This window comes from Malus domestica, chromosome 01 (genome assembly GCF_042453785.1).
Source record: "Malus domestica chromosome 01, GDT2T_hap1".
NCBI classification, from domain to species: domain Eukaryota; kingdom Viridiplantae; phylum Streptophyta; class Magnoliopsida; order Rosales; family Rosaceae; genus Malus; species Malus domestica.
In genome coordinates, this window is record NC_091661.1 from 11708036 (window position 1) to 11728994 (window position 20959).

The 20959-nt window shown below is 39.0% G+C and overlaps 2 protein-coding genes across 4 annotated transcripts; one reads left to right on the forward strand and one right to left on the reverse strand.

Annotated features, from left to right (window-relative positions):
• Positions 1-10971: 10971 nt before the first annotated feature.
• On the reverse strand, positions 10972-11498 carry LOC139196040 (linamarin synthase 2-like). The gene is made up of 2 exons (XM_070821712.1): positions 11405-11498; positions 10972-11285 (listed from the first exon to the last, which is right to left on the reverse strand). Exons 1-2 carry the CDS (start codon positions 11496-11498, stop codon positions 10972-10974), a joined length of 408 nt encoding a protein of 135 aa, XP_070677813.1.
• A 2118-nt stretch (positions 11499-13616) lies between these two features.
• On the forward strand, positions 13617-17742 carry LOC139196693 (protein ALP1-like). 3 transcript variants are annotated; one of them, XM_070823048.1, is made up of 4 exons: positions 13617-13927; positions 14699-15237; positions 15342-15567; positions 15653-16492. In XM_070823048.1, exons 2-4 carry the CDS (start codon positions 14701-14703, stop codon positions 16153-16155), a joined length of 1266 nt encoding a protein of 421 aa, XP_070679149.1. In that variant the 5' UTR covers positions 13617-13927; positions 14699-14700; the 3' UTR covers positions 16156-16492. The 3 variants fall into 3 exon arrangements, with proteins under 3 accessions (XP_070679149.1, XP_070679150.1, XP_070679152.1); XM_070823049.1 differs by lacking the exons at positions 14699-15237; positions 15342-15567; positions 15653-16492 and adding exons at positions 16517-16914; positions 17014-17742; XM_070823051.1 differs by lacking the exons at positions 14699-15237; positions 15342-15567; positions 15653-16492 and adding exons at positions 16520-16914; positions 17014-17742.
• Positions 17743-20959: the final 3217 nt, after the last annotated feature.

Genomic DNA, 20959 nt, shown 5'->3' on the forward strand with positions numbered 1-20959 from the left:
AGTACATAGGTTCAAGCTCTCCTTTAGTGAGTACAAGTGAATGATTTAGTACAAATGACATTAGGAAATATTTTGGGAGAATAATCTCCTTTTATAAAAGAGAGTTTCTAGCCTTGTTCTGACATTGACACGTGTCGTGTTGTGATTGGTTTCCGATGTTGACACGTGTCACGCTATGATTGGCTTCTGATGTCAACACATGTCGCTCTGTGATTGGCCTCCTGGTTAGAGAGAAACTCTTCTGGGTCGTTGACGGTATAACGTTGACCGGTGCTCGGTAGTTTCGGGATTAGTCAAGTATGGTACAAACAATGCTCCCCTAAGTTCCTGAGTGAAGGAAGCTCCTCGGTTAGGGACTTGCAAGATCCAAGCCGCCGAGTAATCACGAAACTTCTAAGTACCGAAGTGTGGTATCATCTTCACTTGCCTTATATGTCTCATAGGTAGATGTGACATCTTCTCTGGAAGTACTCTTCCTCCGTCCAGGGGTGGTATCTTTAACTGGTGGAGATGCACAAGGTAATGTATCAATTTCACTTGAAGCTTACTTGTAGTTTCAGGCTTGGTCAAGCGCGATACAAACCATGTAGTAGGAGTCCCCCAAGTCGCCGAGCTAGGGGATCTGCTGAAAGAGGTGACAGACAAGGTAAGCAATCAGAGCTCCAAGCAATCAGTCCCAGATCAGAAGTTTGATTTCGAGTTCCGGCTGATTGTTCTCATTTTCCCTATCTTGTAGGCAGCATGAAGGATAAAGAGAAGAAAAAGGAGAAGAGATGATATGAGATATTTTTTCTTTTGAAGAAGTAACTTTCCACAGGCTTATTCTTGAACTGGGCTGGAAGGTTTTCTGGTTTCCTCCAGAGCATAAGGCCGACTGAAGAATTTGAGGGTCAAAATAAGTCAATCAAATCTAGAGTACGTTCGACCCTGCTGATATGGGATACTTTTGTTGTTGACAAAGTAGTGGATGTATCAGCACGTGTTCTGTTATACTTGTCTCCACATGCTTCCTTCTATCCTGCTCACTTGCCATATATGTTCCTCAGGAAGATGTGGTATCTTCTTTGGAAGCATAAGATGTTGAAGATGAGTACTCGAGAGCAATGCCAGCTAAGTAATCAGGTAAGGGGTTCCAGGCAGTCAGTTCCTGACTAGAAGCTTGATTCCAAGTGCTGACTGATTGCTCTCTTTCTCCTTGTCTTGCAGGTAAGAACAAGGCCAAAGGAAAAGACAGGGAAAAAGCATGATATGGGATACTCTTGCTTTTAACCCTGATGATATGAGATATTCTTGCTCTGGTGTAGCTTGTTTGCAGAGGTATTATCGAGGGGGGAAGAAAGCTGAGTATTTCGAGAGGCTTCGTTGGGAGTGCCCTCTCATATATGAGGAACTGTTGAGCATTTTTGCAGGTCTTCCTGTCCGGTTAGGATGGAGGTCGACATATATAGAAGTCTCCCTAACAACAAGTAATAATGCTATTCTTTTACCCTTCTTGTTCATAGCACTGTAGTGGGAGCTGCCAGCTTCACGTGTTTTAACTCTGTCAGAGCACTTTGAAAAAGTGGTCTGTGGTATCTGGAAAGCTGATGTTGCGTGTGAAGATTACGGACAATCTTTATCCAAGGAGATCTGGTTCTCGAAGTTGAGAAAGCGATGCCTCTTCGGTTTTCGAACAAGCAATCCTGTCGGGGATCTGGCTCTCGAGATTCGGAGAACGGTGCCTCTTCAATTTTTTAGAAAGCAATCCTGCTGGGAGTCTGGCTCTTGAGATTCGGAGGCGGTGTCTCTTCGATTTTTTAAGAAAGTAATCCTGTTGGGAGTCTGGCTCTCGAGTTTCGAATGGCGGTGCCTCTTCGATTTTGGAGCAAGCAATCTTGTTGGGAGTGTTTTCTCGAATGTGAGTAAAGGTTGGGCATTTTTGCTAGTCTACCTTGCCACGGAGCACAGAGGTTGACACATAAGGACTGTCCAATTATCCAGCAGTGGTGTTGTTCCTTTACCCTTGTAGGTAATAATATGGTAACTAGACCTTCAAAATTTATGTGTCTAAGCTTTGTTAGTGTTGTTTCTTTGCTATTCTTTTACCCTTCTTGGTCATAACGATGTAGTGGGAGCTACAAGTTTCACGTGTCTAAACTTTGTCAGAGATCTTTGGCAAAGTTATCTGTGGTACTCATGAGCTGATGTTGCGTGTGGAAAGTGGATGATTGAACAGTAAGATTCACGTGCTTTCTACTTCACCAGAAATCTTCGACAGATTGCCCGTAATTTCCGCAAAGCTGAGTGTGAATGTGACAGGTGCTGACAAGGCTGAGAAAGCAGGTGCCTCTTTGATTTCTGAGATCGGCCCTCGTGGTCTTTGAGCAGCCCAGCTTTTAAGAAAGAAACACCTCTTCGATTTTTGAGATCAGCCCTCGTGGTCTTTGAGCAGCCCAACTTTTGAGAAAACAAACGCCTCTTCGATTTCTGAGTAGGTGCCTCTTCGATTTCTGAAGCTCCGTCGAGTGCAGATTTTTATAGAGGCTGGCATTAAGTTCCAAAGCACACTTAAATCTCCACTAGTAGAAGCTCCCTTCTTGCACTTCTAAGATCTTGATTTGTCCGACCTCTTCTCTCTTCAACAACTTTGAAAATGTCTGGCCCCTCCGACAGTCGTTTTGACTTGAACCTTGGTGAAGAGGCAGCCATGCCTTCTCCAGACAACATATGGCGCCCATCCTTCTTATCCCCTACTGGTCCTCTTACCGTTGGGGATTCCTTGATGAAGAATGATATAACCGCTGCGGTGATGGCCAGGAACCTTCTCACTCCCAAAGATAACAGACTTCTATCCAAACGGTCTGATGAGTTGGTTGTTAAGGATTCTCTGGCTTTCAGTGTTCAGTGTGCAGGTTCTGTGTCTAATATGGCACAACGCCTATTTGCTCGAACCCGCCAAGTTGAATCATTGGGGCTGAAGTGATGAGTCTCAAACAAGAGATTAGAGGGCTCAAGCATGAGAATAAACAGTTGCACAGGCTCGGACATGACTATGCTACAAACATGAAGAAGAAGCTTGACAAGATGAAGGAATCTAATGGTCAGATTTTACTTGATCATCAGAGGTTTGTGGGTTTGTTCCAAAGGCATTTATTGCGTTCGTCTTCTGGGGATGTACCGCGTAATGAAGCTCCAAATGATCAGCCTCTGTTACCTCTTCCTTCTAGGGTTCTGTCCAGTACTGAGGCTCCGAATGATCACCCTCTGGTGCCTTCTCTTTCTGGGGCTCTACCGACTGCTGAGACTTCTCCTAAGCAACCTTTGTGAAGGCTCCCTCTTGTTTGTTTATTTTGACTCATGTATATGTACATATTTGTAACTTATCAGAGATATCAATAAATAAGCTTTGCTTCATTTCAACGTATTGTGTTAAATACACCAAAGCCTTCTTCACTAAGTTCTTTGAATTTTTCTTTTGTTGAAGCTTGTATGTTGAAGCTTTGTGACTGAAGCATGTAGGTTGAGGTAGTGTTCCCTTAATTTCTCGAGTAAGGAAAACTTCTCGGTTGGAGGCTTGAAAAATCCAAGTCACTGAGTGGGGTCGGCTATATGAATCTTAGAACGCAATTGTGCTCGGTATTGTGTCATGTCCTCCGTTAGATCCAAGTACTCTAAGTCTTTTCTTAAAGTCTCTTCCAAAGTTTTCTTAGGTCTTCCTCTACCCCTTCGACCCTGAACCTCTATCCCGTAGTCACATCTTCTAACCGGAGCGTCAGTAGGCCTTCTTTGCACATGTCCAAACCACCGTAACCGATTTTCTCTTAGCTTTCCTACAATTTTGGCTACTCCTACTTTACCTCGGATATCCTCATTCCTAATCTTATCCTTTCTCGTGGGCCCACACATCCAACGAAGCATCCTCATCTCCGCTACACCCATTTTTATGTACGTGTTGATGCTTCACCGCCCAACATTCTGTGTCATACAACATTGTCGGCCTTATTGCCATCCTATAAAATTTTTCCTTGAGCTTCAGTGGCATACAGCGGTCCCATAACACGCCGAATGCACTCTTCCACTTCATCCATCCAGCTTGTATTCTATGGTTGAGATCTTCATCTAATTCTCCGTTCTTTTGCAAGATAGATCCTAGGTAGTGAAAACAGTCGCTCTTTGGTATTTCCTGATCTCCGATCCTCACCCCTAACTCATTGTGGCCTCCATTTGCACTGAACTTGCACTCCATATATTCTATCTTTGATTCGCTTAGGCGAAGACCTTTAGATTCCAACACTTCTCTCCAAAGGTTAAGCTTTGCATTTACCCCTTCCTGAGTTTCATCTATCAACACTATATCGTCTGCGAAAAGCATACACTAAGGAATATCATCTTGAATATGTCCTGTTAACTCATCCATTACCAATGCAAAAAGGTAAGGACTTAAGGATGAGCCTTGATGTAATCCTACAGTTATGGGGAAGCTTTCGGTTTGTCCTTCATGAGTTCTTACGGTAGTCTTTGCTCCTTCATACATACCCTTTATAGCTTGGATATATGTTACTCGTATTCCTTTCTTCTCTAAAATCTTCCAAAGAATGTCTCTTGGGACCCTATCATACACATTTTTCAAATCTATAAAGACCATATGTAAATCATTTTTCCCATCTCTATATCTTTCCATCAATCTTCGTAAGAGATAGATTGCCTCCATGGTTGAGCGCCCTAGCATGAACCCGAATTGGTTGTCTGAAACCCGTGTCTCTTGCCTCAATCTATGCTCAATGACTCTCTCCCAGAGCTTCATTGTATGACTCATTAGCTTAATACCCCTATAGTTCATGCAATTTTGTACGTCGCCCTTATTCTTGTATATAGGCACCAAAGTGCTCTTTAGCCACTCATTTGGCATCTTCTTCATTTTCAAAATCCTATTGAAAAGGTCAGTGAGCCATGCTATACCTGTTTCTCCCAAGACTTTCCACACTTCGATTGGTATATCATCTGGGCCCACTGCTTTTCTATGCTTCATCTTCTTCAAAGCTATAACCACTTCTTATTTCCTGATTCGACGATAAAAGGAGTAGTTTCTACACTTTTATGAGTTACTCAACTCCCCTAAAGAAGTACTCATTTCATGTCCTTCATTGAAAAGATTATGAAAATAACCTCTCCATCTGTCTTTGACCGCGTTCTCTGTAGCAAGAACCTTTCCATCCCCATCCTTGATGCACCTCACTTGGTTTAGGTCCCTTGTCTTCTTTTCCCTTGCTCTAGCTAGTTTATAGATATCCAACTCTCCTTCTTTGGTATTTAGTCGCTTATACATATCGTCATAAGCCACTAACTTAGCTTCTCTCGTAGCTTTCTTTGCCTCTTGCTTCGCTCTTCTATACCTTTCACCATTTTCATCGGTCCTATCCTTGTATAAGGCTTTACAACATTATTTCTTAGCCTTCACCTTTGTTTGTACCTCCTCATTCCACCACCAAGATTCCTTTTGGTGTGGAGCAAAGCCCTTGGACTTTCCTAATACCTCTTTTGCTACTTTTCGGATACAACAAGCCATGAAATCCCACCTTTGGCTAGCTTCCCCCTCTCTATCCCACACACACTGGGTGATTACTTTCTCTTTGAAAATGGCTTGTTTTTCTCCTTTTAGATTCCACCATCTAGTCCTTGGGCACTTCCAAGTCTTGTTCTTTTTTCTCACTCTTTTGATATGTACATCCATCACCAACAAGCGATGTTGATTAGCCAAGCTCTCTCTCGGTATAACTTTGCAATCCTTACAAGTTATACGATCCCCTTTCCTCATTAGAAAAAAATCTATTTGTGTTTTTGACGACCCACTCTTGTAGGTGATCACATGTTCTTCTCTCTTCTTAAAAAAAGTGTTGGCTAAGAAGAGATCATATGCCATTGCAAAATCCAAGATAGCTTCCCCATCCTCGTTTCTCTCCCCAAAACCATGGCCACCATGAAAACATCCATAGTTGCTTGTCTCCTTGCCCACGTGTCCATTTAAATCTCTTTCTATAAATAACTTCTCCGTCTGAGCAATTCCTTGCACCAAGTCTCCAAGGTCTTCCCAAAATTTCTCCTTCGAACTCGTATCCAACCCTACTTGAGGTGCGTACGCACTAATCACATTGATGAGTTATTGTCCTATTACAATCTTGATTGCCATGATTCTATCTCCTACCCTCTTGACATCTACAACATCTTGTGTCAAGGTCTTGTCCACGATGATGCCAACACCGTTTCTCGTTCTATTTGTGCCCGAATACCAAAGTTTAAACCCTGAGTTTTCTAGATCCTTTACCTTAAGACCAACCCACTTAGTTTCTTGTAGGCACATAATATTTATCCTTCTCCTCACCATAACTTCCACTACTTCCATAGATTTCCCCGTTAGGGTTCCTATATTCCACGTTCCTAAACGCATTCTACTCTCTTGAACTCTACCCTTTTGTCCTAGCTTCTTCAACCTCACCCGTTTATTAGGATCAAAGTACTTCTTTTGTGTGTCCTGTGTAAAGTTGATAGGAGCATATGCTCCCAAACAACTTTGAGTAGAGTCGTTCAAAAAGAAGTTTATATGGCCCCCTTACTTATTTAACACTGCATCCGGGTGCCGATGGAGATACAGCGACCCTTGCTCACTTATCACTGTGTTCGGGCCACACAGCGCGCCACTTACAAGTGACGCCCTAGCTTTAGCGCGATTTCATTCTGGATTCATTTTCATAAGGATTCAACGTAACCTAGGAGTGCCGGCTGTCGACTACCTGACGCCCTCCCCCTCCTCCTTTATCTGGGCTTGGGACTGTAATGTAAGATAAACTTACACAGGCAGATTTACCTGTAGACAGCCATCCATAATAAATTTGGACCCAACCAATTTGGGCCCAGAGCTCTCTATTTTGACTTTAATTCCTCCCCAAGAACAATCTGGTGATCGAGGTAACTTGGGCACATCCTTAGTTACCTTCATTAATCTTGATGCAGGTTGGATCATTGACTCTGGCGTCACTAATCATATGACTTTTAAGGGTACTTCTTTAACTCCACAACACAACCCTCGCGTGATAGTATTGTCACTGCTAGTATAGATGTTGCCCCAGTTACAAGGGCGGGTTTGATAGCACTCACTCATACTATCTACTTACACAACTGCTTACTTATTCCCACACTCTCTAGTCATTTATTATCTATTGTATTATGTTGATGATGTTGAACCAGGTCGTTTTCATCAAGCTCAAGGTCGTGACAATGGAAAAGCGAATACAGTTTAGTTGTGTCATCGTTGGCTAAGCCATGCCTTAGTTGTGGCATCAGTTGAACATTAGTTAAAAGTCATTGAGCTTCGTATTCTTCGAGTTTTAATAAATGAACAATTTATTTTGAGCTAATTCATTATGATGTGTAGGGTCCATCTCTGGTTACTACTCGACATAGAGTGTGTTAGTTTGTAACATTTGTTGATGACTGCAATAAAATGACGTGATAGTCCGTAACATTTGTTGATGACTACAATAGAATGACGTGGTTGTATCTCATGAAAAATAAAAGTGATGTGCGGGAGTCTTCAAAATATTTTATCACATGATCTATACTCAATATTCACTCCAGTTATTGTACGCAGGTCTGACAATGATGGCGATTATCTTAATCAGGATCTCTCTAAATTTTTCATGGCAAAGGGTATTCTCTATAAGACTACTTGCCCTTAGACCCCACAGCAAAATAAAGTCATCGAGCGAAAAAATCGACACATATTAGAGATTACTTGTGCCTTTCTCATTGGTGCTCATGCACCCAAGACATACTGGGCTGATGTAATGACCTACGTTCTTTTAGGACTCTGTTGGCCGTACTTGCTAACTATGTCTCACTCTCCTCCACTATTCTAAAAAATGGTCTAGGTGGCTCCTAAGCATTAGGTGGTAGTGCTTCGTCGCGATTAACCTGAAATCGCTTATGAAATCAGCAAAGATATTAGGAGGCGTAAGGCGGCATAAGGCGGCCACCTAAGTGGGCTAGGCGACTTCAGCGGACGCTGGGTGGTCTAGAAAAAAAAAAGTATTGTCATGACTCACAACCCCTTTGTTTCCCCAAGCCTCGTCGTTGCCCTCTCAGTTTGCTTAAAAGAAGCCTCAACATGGTCTACGAGAGAGAGAGAGAGAGAGAGAGAGAGAGAGAGAGAGAGAGAGAGCTTTGTAATGAGAAACTTGCAATTGCAGTCTTGCAAAAAGGGGTGATGGTGACAAGTTGTAGATAATAAGTCTGCAATTGCAAAGATGGGTGCAGAGGCTTTTGTTAGGATTTTGACTTTAAAGAAGTTGGTTACTTTAGGTTTTGGCAGTTTAGCTATTAGGTTTTTCTTTTAAGTAAGTGATTCAGTGGAAGTTAGAATATATTAAAACAACAATGAAAAAGCCGACCTTTTTCACTTTTATTAATGAGAATAAAGGCCCATCAATATGGGCTTTTCTAAAATGGTACAAAACTAATTTAGAAAGTCTAAAATTTTACATATATACATGCATATGTATTCTTTATTTCAAAAAAAAATATTGTATTATTCAATGTTTTTTTTTATATCTTATATAGTAAATTTAGTTAATTTATATGATTTATTAATTAATTCCGCCTAGACCGCCTAGGCCTCCACATAGCTTCTTAGGCGCTAGTCCCCAACCGACCGCCCAACTAGCACTTAGTGTCTTTTAGAACCTTGCTTTCCTCCACTCTTCATCTTGAACCATGGGTTTTTGGGTGTGTTGCCTAAGTTCATCTTCATAAGAACCAAAGAAGCAAGCTTGATCCATGTGCAATACGGTGTGTTTTCAATAGATTTAATCCCCAACAAAAAGGTTACCGATGTTGTCATCCACCTACCCAACATGTCAACATCACTATGGATGTTACCTTCTCCCAAGATGAGCTATTTTTTCTTTCAAGCCATACTCTTCAGGGGGAAACAACCATGAGTGAAGATTATGGCTGGTTCAATATACTTGTTGGTTGCCCCAATAATGAACATGGGCTGCATCTGGAGTATGATGAATGCCCAAATAGGCTGGCACATGTACCTATCACTACTGATGAACCACAAAATGTTGTCGGGTATAATGATAGGACAGCACCCGGTGGGCCACTTGCTGATGTCTGCCCATGTGGGCATTCTCCTGTGTAGGGTTTAGAGGAAGAGGTCTACATGGATTTTCCACCAGGGTATGGCATCATAGACTTTAATGGGAAATATGCAGACTTCAAAAGGCATTGCATGGTCTCAAGCAGTCGCCAAAAGCATGGTTTGGGAGATTCACTCAGGCTATGAAAAAGTATGAATATCTACAGGGAAACTCATATCATGCTTTATTGATGAAATGTACGGATGGTAAATTACCTTGCTCATTATATATGTGGATGAGAAGGCTGTCATTGGTGATGATAAAAAGGAAATTAAATGACTACAGTGGTACTTGGCCTCCGCATTTGAGATGAAAGATTTAGGGGGATTTAAGTACTTTCTAGGTATCGAGGTTGCTAGGTCCCGAGAAGGAAACGACTTGTCACAATGTAAGTGTGGTGAGCCAGTTTATGCACATATCGAGTGAAGATCATATGGCAGTTGTATAGCGGATTATAAGCTATTTAAAGAGAGCTTCAAGAAAAGGCCAATGTACAGAAAGCATGGACATATGGAGGTGATGGGATATATTGATGAAGATTGGGCTGGAAACATTACTTATAAGCGGTCTACATCAAGTTATTTTACTTTCGTGGCTGGTAATAGAGTAACTTGGAGAAGTAAAAAATAGAATATGGTGGCAAGGTTGTTTGTAGAGGCCAAATAAATGGAAATGACACATGGTATTTGTGAACTTCTGTGGCTTCAGATACTTCTTACTGAGATAGGTTTTAAGCCTAAGGGGTCTATGTTGTTGTATTGTGATAACTAAGCAAGCTAACAATCCAGTGCAGCATGATCAGACCAAACATGTTGAGGTAGATAAACACTTCATAAGGAGAAGCTTGACATTCGGTTTGTTGATATTCCATTTGTGAAGACAAAAGAACATTTGGCAGGTATTCTAACACATGCAGTATCTGATGGGAGATTTTGAGACTCACTAGACAAGTTGGTTAGGAGATTGTTTGTGATCAGGAATATAATTGTGTTTCCTAATTTAGTTAGGGTTCCTTTAATGTTACTTGTATCAGAAAATGTATAGTTTATATATTGCCTCTTAGAAGGAGAAGAATATAATGAAATTTAAACCTTAAAAACTATACTTTTAACTAACTTTGCGCCACAACCACCATGGAAGATAGCTTGCAGTGGAACCCTCGCCTACAAGTCACTTGCTCACTTAGGATGTTTCTTTGTGCTATTTGTTGTTATCTTCATCAAGTGCGCCTCAACAAGACACATTGGGTAGCGCACAACACAAAACACATTTGGATGAGCCACCCACTTTGAGCTCCATATATACTTCAATTATATGGATACTGGCTCCTTCTTCACACATTGATTACAATTATACACCAACAAGAGGTAATGCTTTGCGTCCATTTATCACCATGTAGAGCAACTTGACTTTTTGGTTGCATGCTTGAACTTGCGATTCATGCTTATGAAATTACAGTGTCTACACACAGGTTAAGCACAAAATTTTCCAAGAAAATGAATACTTATGAATGGAACCAAGCCAATGCATTTGAGGTTTCTGAATGCATCACATATTGATAGGCGAAAGAAACAAAATGAAGCAAGAAGATAGAAAATCAGAGACATAATAGAAAACCAAGGATGAGCTCTGACATGGGAAGTTGTTTATTTATAGGGGCTACAAAAACTAGAGAAACTGAGATCCAAATTACCAAAGATAAACATTATAAGGTAACACGAAATATGAAAATAAGATAATTCCCTGTCAATAAAAGCATATTTGATAGTTCATGAAAATGGACCAAACGTGTTCCTCATCTTGTAGCAAGTGATTCACCAAGTTGGAGTGCCTCCATAAAAAATCTCTCAAAATTATTGTACGATGATCCTCCAACATCAGTACCTTCAACAGCTTTTTTCCTCCATTCCTTTGCCTTTTCCCTCATCTTCATCCCTCCTTCTCCTTCCAGCATTTCAATGACAAGTTCTTCAATTTCGTGGCACTTCACATCAGGGCTCACCTCCATTCCAATCTCCCACGTAGTGCATGAGTACCGCAATTCGTTTGTTGCTCCACAAAAGAAGGCCAGCAAATTACAGATGGATAAGCTAACCTCCATTCCAACCACTGCGTGTTAGGAAAACTCCAACAGATGGATAAGCTAACACTTGGTCTTGTGCACACCAACCTGCAATATAACCCTTATCCTTAATCTCCTAAAAAAAATGGTGAATTTGGTGAGTCACCCTTTACCACGCCAGCCTTAACTATCCATAAAAATGGGTGCTTGCTATTTGCCAGCCCCCATGCAAACTCGATCAAATGCTGGTTTGTCATCATCGTTACGCTGCTCTAATTTATGTACACAACTGAATTGGGTTTCTTTTTATCAAGGCATTCCAAATATTTAGTGTCTTCTCAGCTTGAGTTAAGTGACTTGTGATGCGAAATATTAACTTAACACACAAATTAAACCCTCTTGTTGTCAAATTGTAGTATAAATGCAAGTAGGGATCGTTCTAAACCGGGGATTAGGAGGGCTTGCTAAAACCTCTAAACTAACTCAAAAACATAAAAACAAAGTTAAAAACATTTGAATAGACTCAAATGACTCAAAACAGGTTCACAAGACTCAAAACAACTTAAAAACACTCAAAACTGCCTAAAAACACAAACTAGGCAGTTTCTGACTCTAACACAACTTTGGACGAAATTTGGGTTTTGACTTGACTCAAAACATTCTAAAACACAAACAAAACAGATTTTAAACACTTTGAAACAAGAAAGTAAAAGGGGGATTTTAGTTTTGATGAATTTGAAACAAACAAATAAGTTATAAAACTAGGCAGATTGTAAAACGAATTTAAGAAATAAGATGATGGATGGATTAGTTAGAGGTCCGTTCTTCACACATGACACACTTGTATATGAATCGATTTCCAATTGCTTTTCAATAGACTATGATGCTCAACACCCCAGATTAACCGTGATGCACAAATTAACCCTCAGATTTTCCTTTACTCATTGAATTGGATGAATGCATGCAACAACCCAAACCATTCTCTAAAAGTCCCCTATATGAATGCATCATAAAGATACAATCAGAGATCATTACATTCAATAAAAATCATAAGTGTTGACGAGTTAATTGTAACTATGAATGCATGATACGTTTGCCAAGAATTCAATTAACGCAATTGTGACAAACAACCTTCACTACTCATGAATATAAACTTGTAACGATTAGGTGAAACTCATTTATATTCTAGCGTCTAATTCATGCATGAAAACTAAGTATGCATCCTTAATAAACATGCAAGAATCAGTTATGAAGAAGATAGATAATTGAATTGCAATCATAACTTATCAAATCACAATTGGAAGAAATCAATTCATATCTCAAGCATGTTCATGGCTTCAAACTTCCCCCTAACTAAATAGGGGTTTAGCTACTCATAATTGCAACAAAATTAGAAAATAACAAAGTAGACATTGAAAGCAAGAACGAAGTACACCTAAAATGCTCCAAAGTTCCAAGCTTGAAACGCCAAGGACCTTTGTTTTCACCACCTTGTTGCAGCAAGTGTCTAGGATGTGTATGGATATATGGAAAGGTTATGAATGTATTTAGGTTGGATGGATGCCACGGCAAAGGGAAAGGAATGTATGGAATTGTGTTTTGGGATTTATGGATGTGTAGAATGGTTTGTGAATTGTGGGAATATATGGATGAAATGGGTAGTGCTCACGGCAAGGAAAGGGATGAAAGTGTTTGTGAATGTAGCTTCTTGGATGGATCAAGCTTCCTTAGGAAGGGGAATGGTGGATGTATGTATTTATAGGCTAAGGAGAGGACCACTTCAATTCCTTGCATGTGCAGTTTGTATGGGTGTGTGATGTCCATGTTTCCCTTTACATTTGCACACATATGACCTCCATCATTTCAGCCACAAAACAAACACATTTTCTGCCATGTTTCTCCTTTACATTTACACACATGTTCTTCATCATTTCAGCCACAAATCACCCATTTTCTGCCCATGTGCCTTGTGTTTCCATGTGATGTGCATTCTTTGCTTTCCCATGTGTGTGTGCTGCCATGTAATCATCATTTCCACATTGTACTAGCTGTTACACTTGCACACACATGTTCTTCATCATTTCAACCACAAAACAAACACATTTTCTGCCCTCCAACCTGTCCATGCAGTTTGCATGTGTGTGTATGTCATCCTTGCATGTGTGTGAGCTGTTTGATGTCTCCTCCCTTTGCATGTGCCGTGCCTTCTCTTTCTAGCTGTACATTTCCACTTGCTCCAAAGCCAAATGAGTGCAATCATAACCCCATTTACTGCTGAGTGTTGATGACAAAGCAAAACACAAAACAAGTGCCTTTACACTCTGTTTGGATACAGTAAAATAAACCAGAATTTCACTTAAACTAGGGAATTAGGATGGGAAAGCAGTTTTCCCACGTTTGGCAACCCTGCTGCGAGAGAAACGGCAAATTCCATGGGAAAAAAAGGGGGAAATCAGGGCTGAACAATCCCGAGTTTAATTTCCATCAAAATAGGTGGAATTTCACAATTCCAACAACGGAGAGAATCCCAAATCCATCGGATGGAAATCTTGCAGGCGGCAAATTTCATGATTAGGGCGCCAAACTGGGATGATTGGCGCCAAAGTTTACAATAAAAAGGGCTTCACTCTGTTATAACTCACCAATCTTAGAAGGGACGCTCATGCTTCATCTTCTTCCTTCATTCTAGGTCAGCCTCTTCTCTCTTCTCTCTTCTTTCTTGAATTATTACGGTTCGAATTATTATAGTATACTCTATCTCTGCGTGTAGGTTCAAATCATCAAGTGTATTATGTTTAATGAGTTCTGGTGATACTTATATGCTTGGGTGTTTATTAATTGGGTATAAATATTAGTTGCGTTGCTTCGTCTGCGAATATGTGGGCTATTATCATGGATGCAGGGACTTGCTTCACAGTTGTGAATTTTGGTGATACTCATATGTTTGGGTGTTTATTAATTTTTTTTTTTTCCAATTGAATTGTGTATTGGGTCTAACCTTATCTGGGAAACAACTCAAGTCAAGAATCAGATTATATTCGTCTTGTTAATTAGTTGAATTATGACCGAACCTACATTTAAAACGAAAACAGGTTTATTCCGTTTGAACCTTAAAACTCTCCATTTGAGAAGTTCTGCCTGTGCTTCTGACTTTGTTGTTAGCCCACTTTAAAATATCAGCATCCGTCATCTCCTTTCCTTGGGAGTGAGATCGTAGATTTCTCAAAAGTTGAAGCATATTAAACCTCATCAACTACCATAGGAACGCAGAAAAAAAGATGAAAACAAACTTTAGTATTTGATAACAAATTAGATTTAGCACATAACCAGTTACTCCAGTAGATATGTTAAGCTCAAAAGCTAAGGGCAAATTACCAAGTATAAGTTTCTTGTTTCCCTGCACTATATCATTTCCAGCTATGTTCACTAGTAAGAATTCTTTGTTCATATATTCAAACAGGTATGGAACATACTGATGTTGTAGAGATGCTAACGAGGTTAAAGCGAAAGCGTGCTATAAATGAAGAGGAAAATAGGAAAAAGAGGAAAATTATTGTCGGTACGATTATATATGTTATTGTCATTGTCATGCATTGGTATAGTAAAAGTGTTCTTCTTAAAGAACCTTCAAATGATTGGGATCAAGAAAGACAATCTTTCCTCGGCCGATTGTTTAATGGAAAAGATTCAACTTGCATTGAACAATTACGAGTTAGCAAGAGTGCATTTAAATGGTTATGTGAGATTTTACAAGGGATTGGTGGATTAGTTCGCACTAGACATGTGTCCATTGAAGAATCTGTTGCAATTTTTTTGCATATACTTGCCCACAACTTGAAGTTTAGAGTTGTCGGTTTACACTATTATCGTTCCAAGGAAACAATTAGTCGGCAATTTCACAATGTGTTGCATGCAATGATGAAAATAAGTCAAGCATATGTGAAATATCAACCATGCGTTATTGGTAATTCTGAAAGAGAAAAGTGGCGGTGGTTTGAGGTAATCAATTAGCACTTAAACCAAAAAAATTATGTATTTGTTTGATAACTTCACTATCTTTTTAGACTTTAATCTTTTTTTCGTTGTATGACATTTTTATTTAGAATTATCTTGGAGCACTTGATGGAACTCTCATTCCAGTAACAATAACGGCTGAGGAAAGACCAAGATATAGAGATAGAAAGGGTGATATATTCACTAATATGTTAGGAGTTTGTGGTCCAGATTTAAGATTTTTTTATGTGTTACCTGGATGGGAAGGCTCTGCATCTAATGCGCGTGTTTTGCGTGATGCTTTACATAGGAGTAACCGGTTTCATGTTCCAAATGGTAATGTGTGATACCAATTAGTTCTATGTTAGATAAACAAAACTTTAAAATGTATCTAAATTTGTTCTCTAAATTTTTATTGTAGATAAGTATTATCTTGTGGACGCTGGCTATACTAATGGACCGGGGTTTTTAGCACCTTACCGTGGAACTAGATATCACTTGAAAGAGTGGGTTGGAAACCGTCGACCTGAAAACTACAAAGAATTATATAATTTGCGTCATTCAAGGGCAAGGAATGTTATTGAGAGGGCATTTGGATTGTTAAAAAAACGATGGAGCATATTACGCACACCATCCTTTTTTGATATTAAAACGCAAGTTAGGATTATAAATGCATGTTGTATCTTGCATAATTTTATTAGAACTGAGCAAGCAGCTGATCTAGTTTTAGAAGCTCAAGATTTACAATTTTTAGCATCTGTGGACTCAGAGTTGTTAAATCGTTCAACAAGAGAGGACAATGAAAATAACTCTGATGGGATTACATCTGTTCAAGCTACTGCCGAATGGACAGCGTTTCGTGATACATTGGCATTGCAGATGTTCCATGATTACCAAGCTCAGAGAGCTGCAAATACTTCTTAATCGAAAATTAGTTGTTTTTCTTAGCATGTTATCTTTAACGTCTCAGTTAATAATTTTGTCAATGACATTATTGCTACGAAATGCATTAGCTTTTAAATTTTATGGAATGCCCTGGTTTTCAGATTTTAGTATCAAGCTTGGTGTTGTTTAAATGGTCATCTTATTTTTCTTTTCTGTTAGTATTAGTTTAGTTTTGAACATGTACAAAGACAGCTTGAAGCATGTACATTTTTTTTCTTAAATGTGTTGAGATTTAGAGAATGACTTGATATTTGTGATCTCCTTGGTAGATACTCTGATTCTTGATATGCATGTGTTTACGAATGACTTAAAATTTCAATTAATATTTGTTTAATGTTAGGAGAAATGGAAGGATCTGACAGAAAACCAGTATGCAAACAAAAACCAAGGAGAAAGAAAGAGAACCAAGAAATTGAAAATGAAGGAGATGAGAATAATTATTTTAGATGGAATGTAGATATGGAACGTGTTTTGGCTGACATACTTCGCGAAGAACGAAGATTGGGTAACAAAGGAGATGGTGGTTGGAAGACAACTGCTTATAATTCTGCTGCATCTATATTATCTACTCAATTTGATATTCATGTAACTGCTGATAACATTCGAAACCGTGTGAAGTCTTGGAAAAAGTTCTATGCAGTAGTGAGTGATATACTAAGTCAAAGTGGATTTAATTGGGATGCAACCAAAAAGATGATAAGTGTAGATGAAGATCATGCCTGGCAAGATTACGTGAAGGTATGATAAATTCATTATTTTTCTATTCTGTGTGTGATATTCTTTTAACTCTTCTTATACTTACAGTTTGCTTTTTGATTTTTATGTTTTGATTGGTAGTCACATAGTGGTGCTAAAAGTTTTCATTGGAAGGTCATTCCAAATTGGGATGATATAGTGGATTTGTGCGGCAAAGATAGAGCCACGGGTGAGGGTGCTGAAACAGGTGTGGAAGCTTTTGAGATTATGACTCCTCCGCATATTGAAACTAATCATATTGATTTGGATGGTGATACGCAAGGTTTAGAAGATATTGAAATTATTAATGATATTTCACCTACTTCAGCCAATGGTCAGAAGACTCAAAGCAAGAGAAAGCCAACAAATTTTGTTGATGTGCCTCATACAAAGAAAAAACTAACCACCCCTAAAGATATGATTGCAGATTCACTTGCCAAGATGGCTTCATCCTTTCAAGACTATATTTGTGCAGACACAAAGAAGCTTGATCCAACAGAGGTATATGATGAAGTAAATGCAATACCAGATCTCAGTGAAGAAGAACAAATCAAAGCATGTGCTTGGTTGATCGAAAATGACAAGCAATTTCTCATGTTGAAGACACTCCCAGTTGAGAAGAAAAAGAATATGGTATTATTGTTTACTTCACGAGGCGCATAGGATTATTTTCATTATATTTCCCATTTTAGTGTTTTTCTGTAAGATTTAAGTTAGAATAAAAGCACTGCATGTCAGGAAAGTTCATTGACATTTGCACGTGTGCTTTATTGGGATTTTTCTACTTCAATCAACTTTATCATATTATTGCAGACTCATCACATTATTGTAGCTATTAATTGTTGGAACATTTACTTTGATTATATTGTCTTAGTGAATGCTAATACTCTGATTCTTGATATGCTAGTGATATGCTTGATAGCTGTGATTGATTCTTTAGCAAGGATGTTTACATAAATACTTTCATTAGATTGTGCTGTGAATGCTAATACTCTGGTTGTTGGTCAACTCTACTTTCTGGTTGTTGGTTTTGACATCTGCTTTCTGATTTGTAGTCATCTGCTTTCTGCTTTCTGGTTCAAAAGATGTGGAAGAAAATTTGGTGGTCTTTGTGTTAGGTATAGGATTAAAAAGAATTTGGAAGTGAGATGCTTAATAGCATTTGTGCTGCATTATCAACCTTGGTGTTGTTTATTAGGTTGGTGAAAGTAATAGTACAAATAATATTGAACATAGCAGTAACCTGTTTCCTTTCCCTTTTGATAGTTGCTTATACCAAGGTTAGGGATATATGGAATCAGCTCAGGAGTTGTTTGAGGGAGTGATAGATTTATATGGAATCAGCTCGGGAGTCCTTTGCGTCTGTAGTTCTGTTTCCTTTTGATAATGCTCGCAACATATTATGTTTCAAATGGCCATCTCCACATATATGTATCCTTTTCTAATTTTTTTCTGCAATCGAATAATCTGATACGGTGATTGGTGTATTTCGTATGAGGGAGTGATAGATTTATAACCATTTTAACTTTTGATTCAAATTTGTATTCCTCTATTTAATACAAATTCTAGAGAATATCCAAACAATGAAATTTGGAATTCCTGTCATTTTGTAATTTCTATGTATCCAACATCCAAACGATGAAATTCATTTAACGGGAATTTAATTACTGTCAATTGTAATTCCCGTCATTTAAAATTCTGTGATAATTTAGAAATTCTCCATCCAAACATAGTGTTACTTTCTCATTTTATTAGCCAAATCTGCTTAGCCCTTTTTTGAACCTTTCAGTGTTACAATGCCCATAACGTCTTCTAGAAAAATGATATTAACAATCCGTAAATTGGTCCAGAAAATAGACATCCGTAGCTGTCCAAGCATATAAGGCTCATTCTCTCATTCATTCTGAGCTGTTCGTAGCATGCTTCCAAAGTCAGCTAATCTGCACAGGCAGTTTTGACGAATTTGTTACTTAATATCTCACTTGTGCTACTTTTCTTTTCTTTGCTTGATAAATCACACAAAACACAAAAACATAGTAAATAGCTCAAAAATATAAGGAACTAACTAAGAAAAGACAAGTGAATTTTATGTAAAATACATATAAATATGAGCTTATCAACTTGCTTTTGGGGAAATGCCTCCCAAGCAAATTAAGGGGGCCGATGTGTCGAGATACTTTCTTATTTGGTTTGATGCTATTCATTGTAATTAATATTGTGATTATCTCTATCAAAGATTGCATAGCTATAGTTTAGGGACGATATTTGGTTAATAGTAGATTTTTAGGATATTTGACATTGTATTCTCATTACTGAGTCCTCCTTATAAGAACCTTTGTACTATTCTGTAAATTATCCAATATACTACAATTCACACCAAATTTCTCATGGTACTTAGAGACCATCCAGGCCTTCATCAAAACACTATTGAAGTGATCAATCATGGTGGACAACGACAGAGAAGACACGGTGCCGAGCAGCGGCACCGACACCAAAATAAAGAGGGGCCAAAATCCACTTTCAGATATGGATTCTTCCAACCTCAATCATCCATTCTACATTCACCACTCCGACCATCCTAGTCTGGTCTTAGTCATGACAAAATTAACCACTGAAAGTTATAGAACTTGGAGTCGTTCAATGCGAATCGCTCTTAGTGCCAAAAACAAAACGGGCTTTATTGATGGCTCGATCAAACAACCATCCCCAACAGCAAAACCTTCGAGTTCGTTCGGTGGAAACATTGCAACGATATGGTCTTATCTTGGATTGTAAACACATTGGAGAGAGATCTCTCAGATAGCGTCTTATTTATAAACGTTGCATTCAAAATTTGGGCAGATTTGGAGGAAAGATTTGCACAGAGCAATGCGCCTAGGATCTTTCAAATTGAGAGAGATATTACCACACTCATGCAAGATCAAATGTCTGTATCTACATACTTCTTCAAATTGAAAGGCTATTGGGACGAGTTGTCTTCCCTCAATGCTTTAGAGGCTTGTTCTTGTGGTGCACTGAAATCCATCTTGGCTAGAGAGAAGCAGCAACATTTAATGCAGTTTCTCATGGGGCTCCATGAGTCCTATGCCACGATTCAAGGGCACTTACTACTCATGTCGCCCTTGCCCACTACCCAGAAGGCATATAGCCTTATTTTACAAAAAGAAAGACAACATCGGATTGCTTCCAATTCAACCATCAACAATGAGAATATAGCTATGCTTTCCATATCTAACAAGAAGAATGGCAATGGTAAACAAAGTTCACAAAATTGTTTCACCACGTTTAACAATTCATCATCTTCCTCGTCCCGCGACAATCAGAAAGGACCACGACACTGTACTTATTGCAATGGTAATAATCACATTGTTGAAACTTGTTTTTGGCTTAATGGTTTCCCACCAGGGCATAAATGGCATGACAAAGAGTCGTCACGATTTGAGGGTGCCAACTGCTCATTCCAAAGTCGTAAAAGTGGTCCTCGTCAACAGTCATCTAGCAACAATGTCCAAGGCTCAGTCCATCAAACTCATCACCTACAGTCCATAACTCCGCATATTACTCTTGAACAATGTAAAAAAATCATGGACAATGTTGGTAAAGAGGAAGCTTCAACGTTCCAAGCAAACTTTGGTTTGAATTCTCCCTTTAGCGCACACACCAAATTATTGGATGCTTAGATTATAGATAGTGGTGCTACGTATCACATCACCCACTCCCTACATCATTTAAGCACCAGTACACATATTTCTCTTCCACCAGTAGGGTTACCCATGGGGGAAAAAGCACAAATCATGTCATTAGGCACTATTCACTTTACTGAAATTTTACGCCTCAAAGATGCTTTACCCCTGCATTCAATGTGAATCTTTTATCTGTTCCTCTTCTTACCAAAACATTCAATTGTTGTGTTTTTTTTTTCGATATTTTGTTATATACATGACTTGCACACGAAGAAGATGATTGAATTGGGTAAAAGGCTCGGAAACCTTTACTATTTCGATCCGACCCACCTTGCTTCCCAATTCCATTCTACCTCAACCTTCCA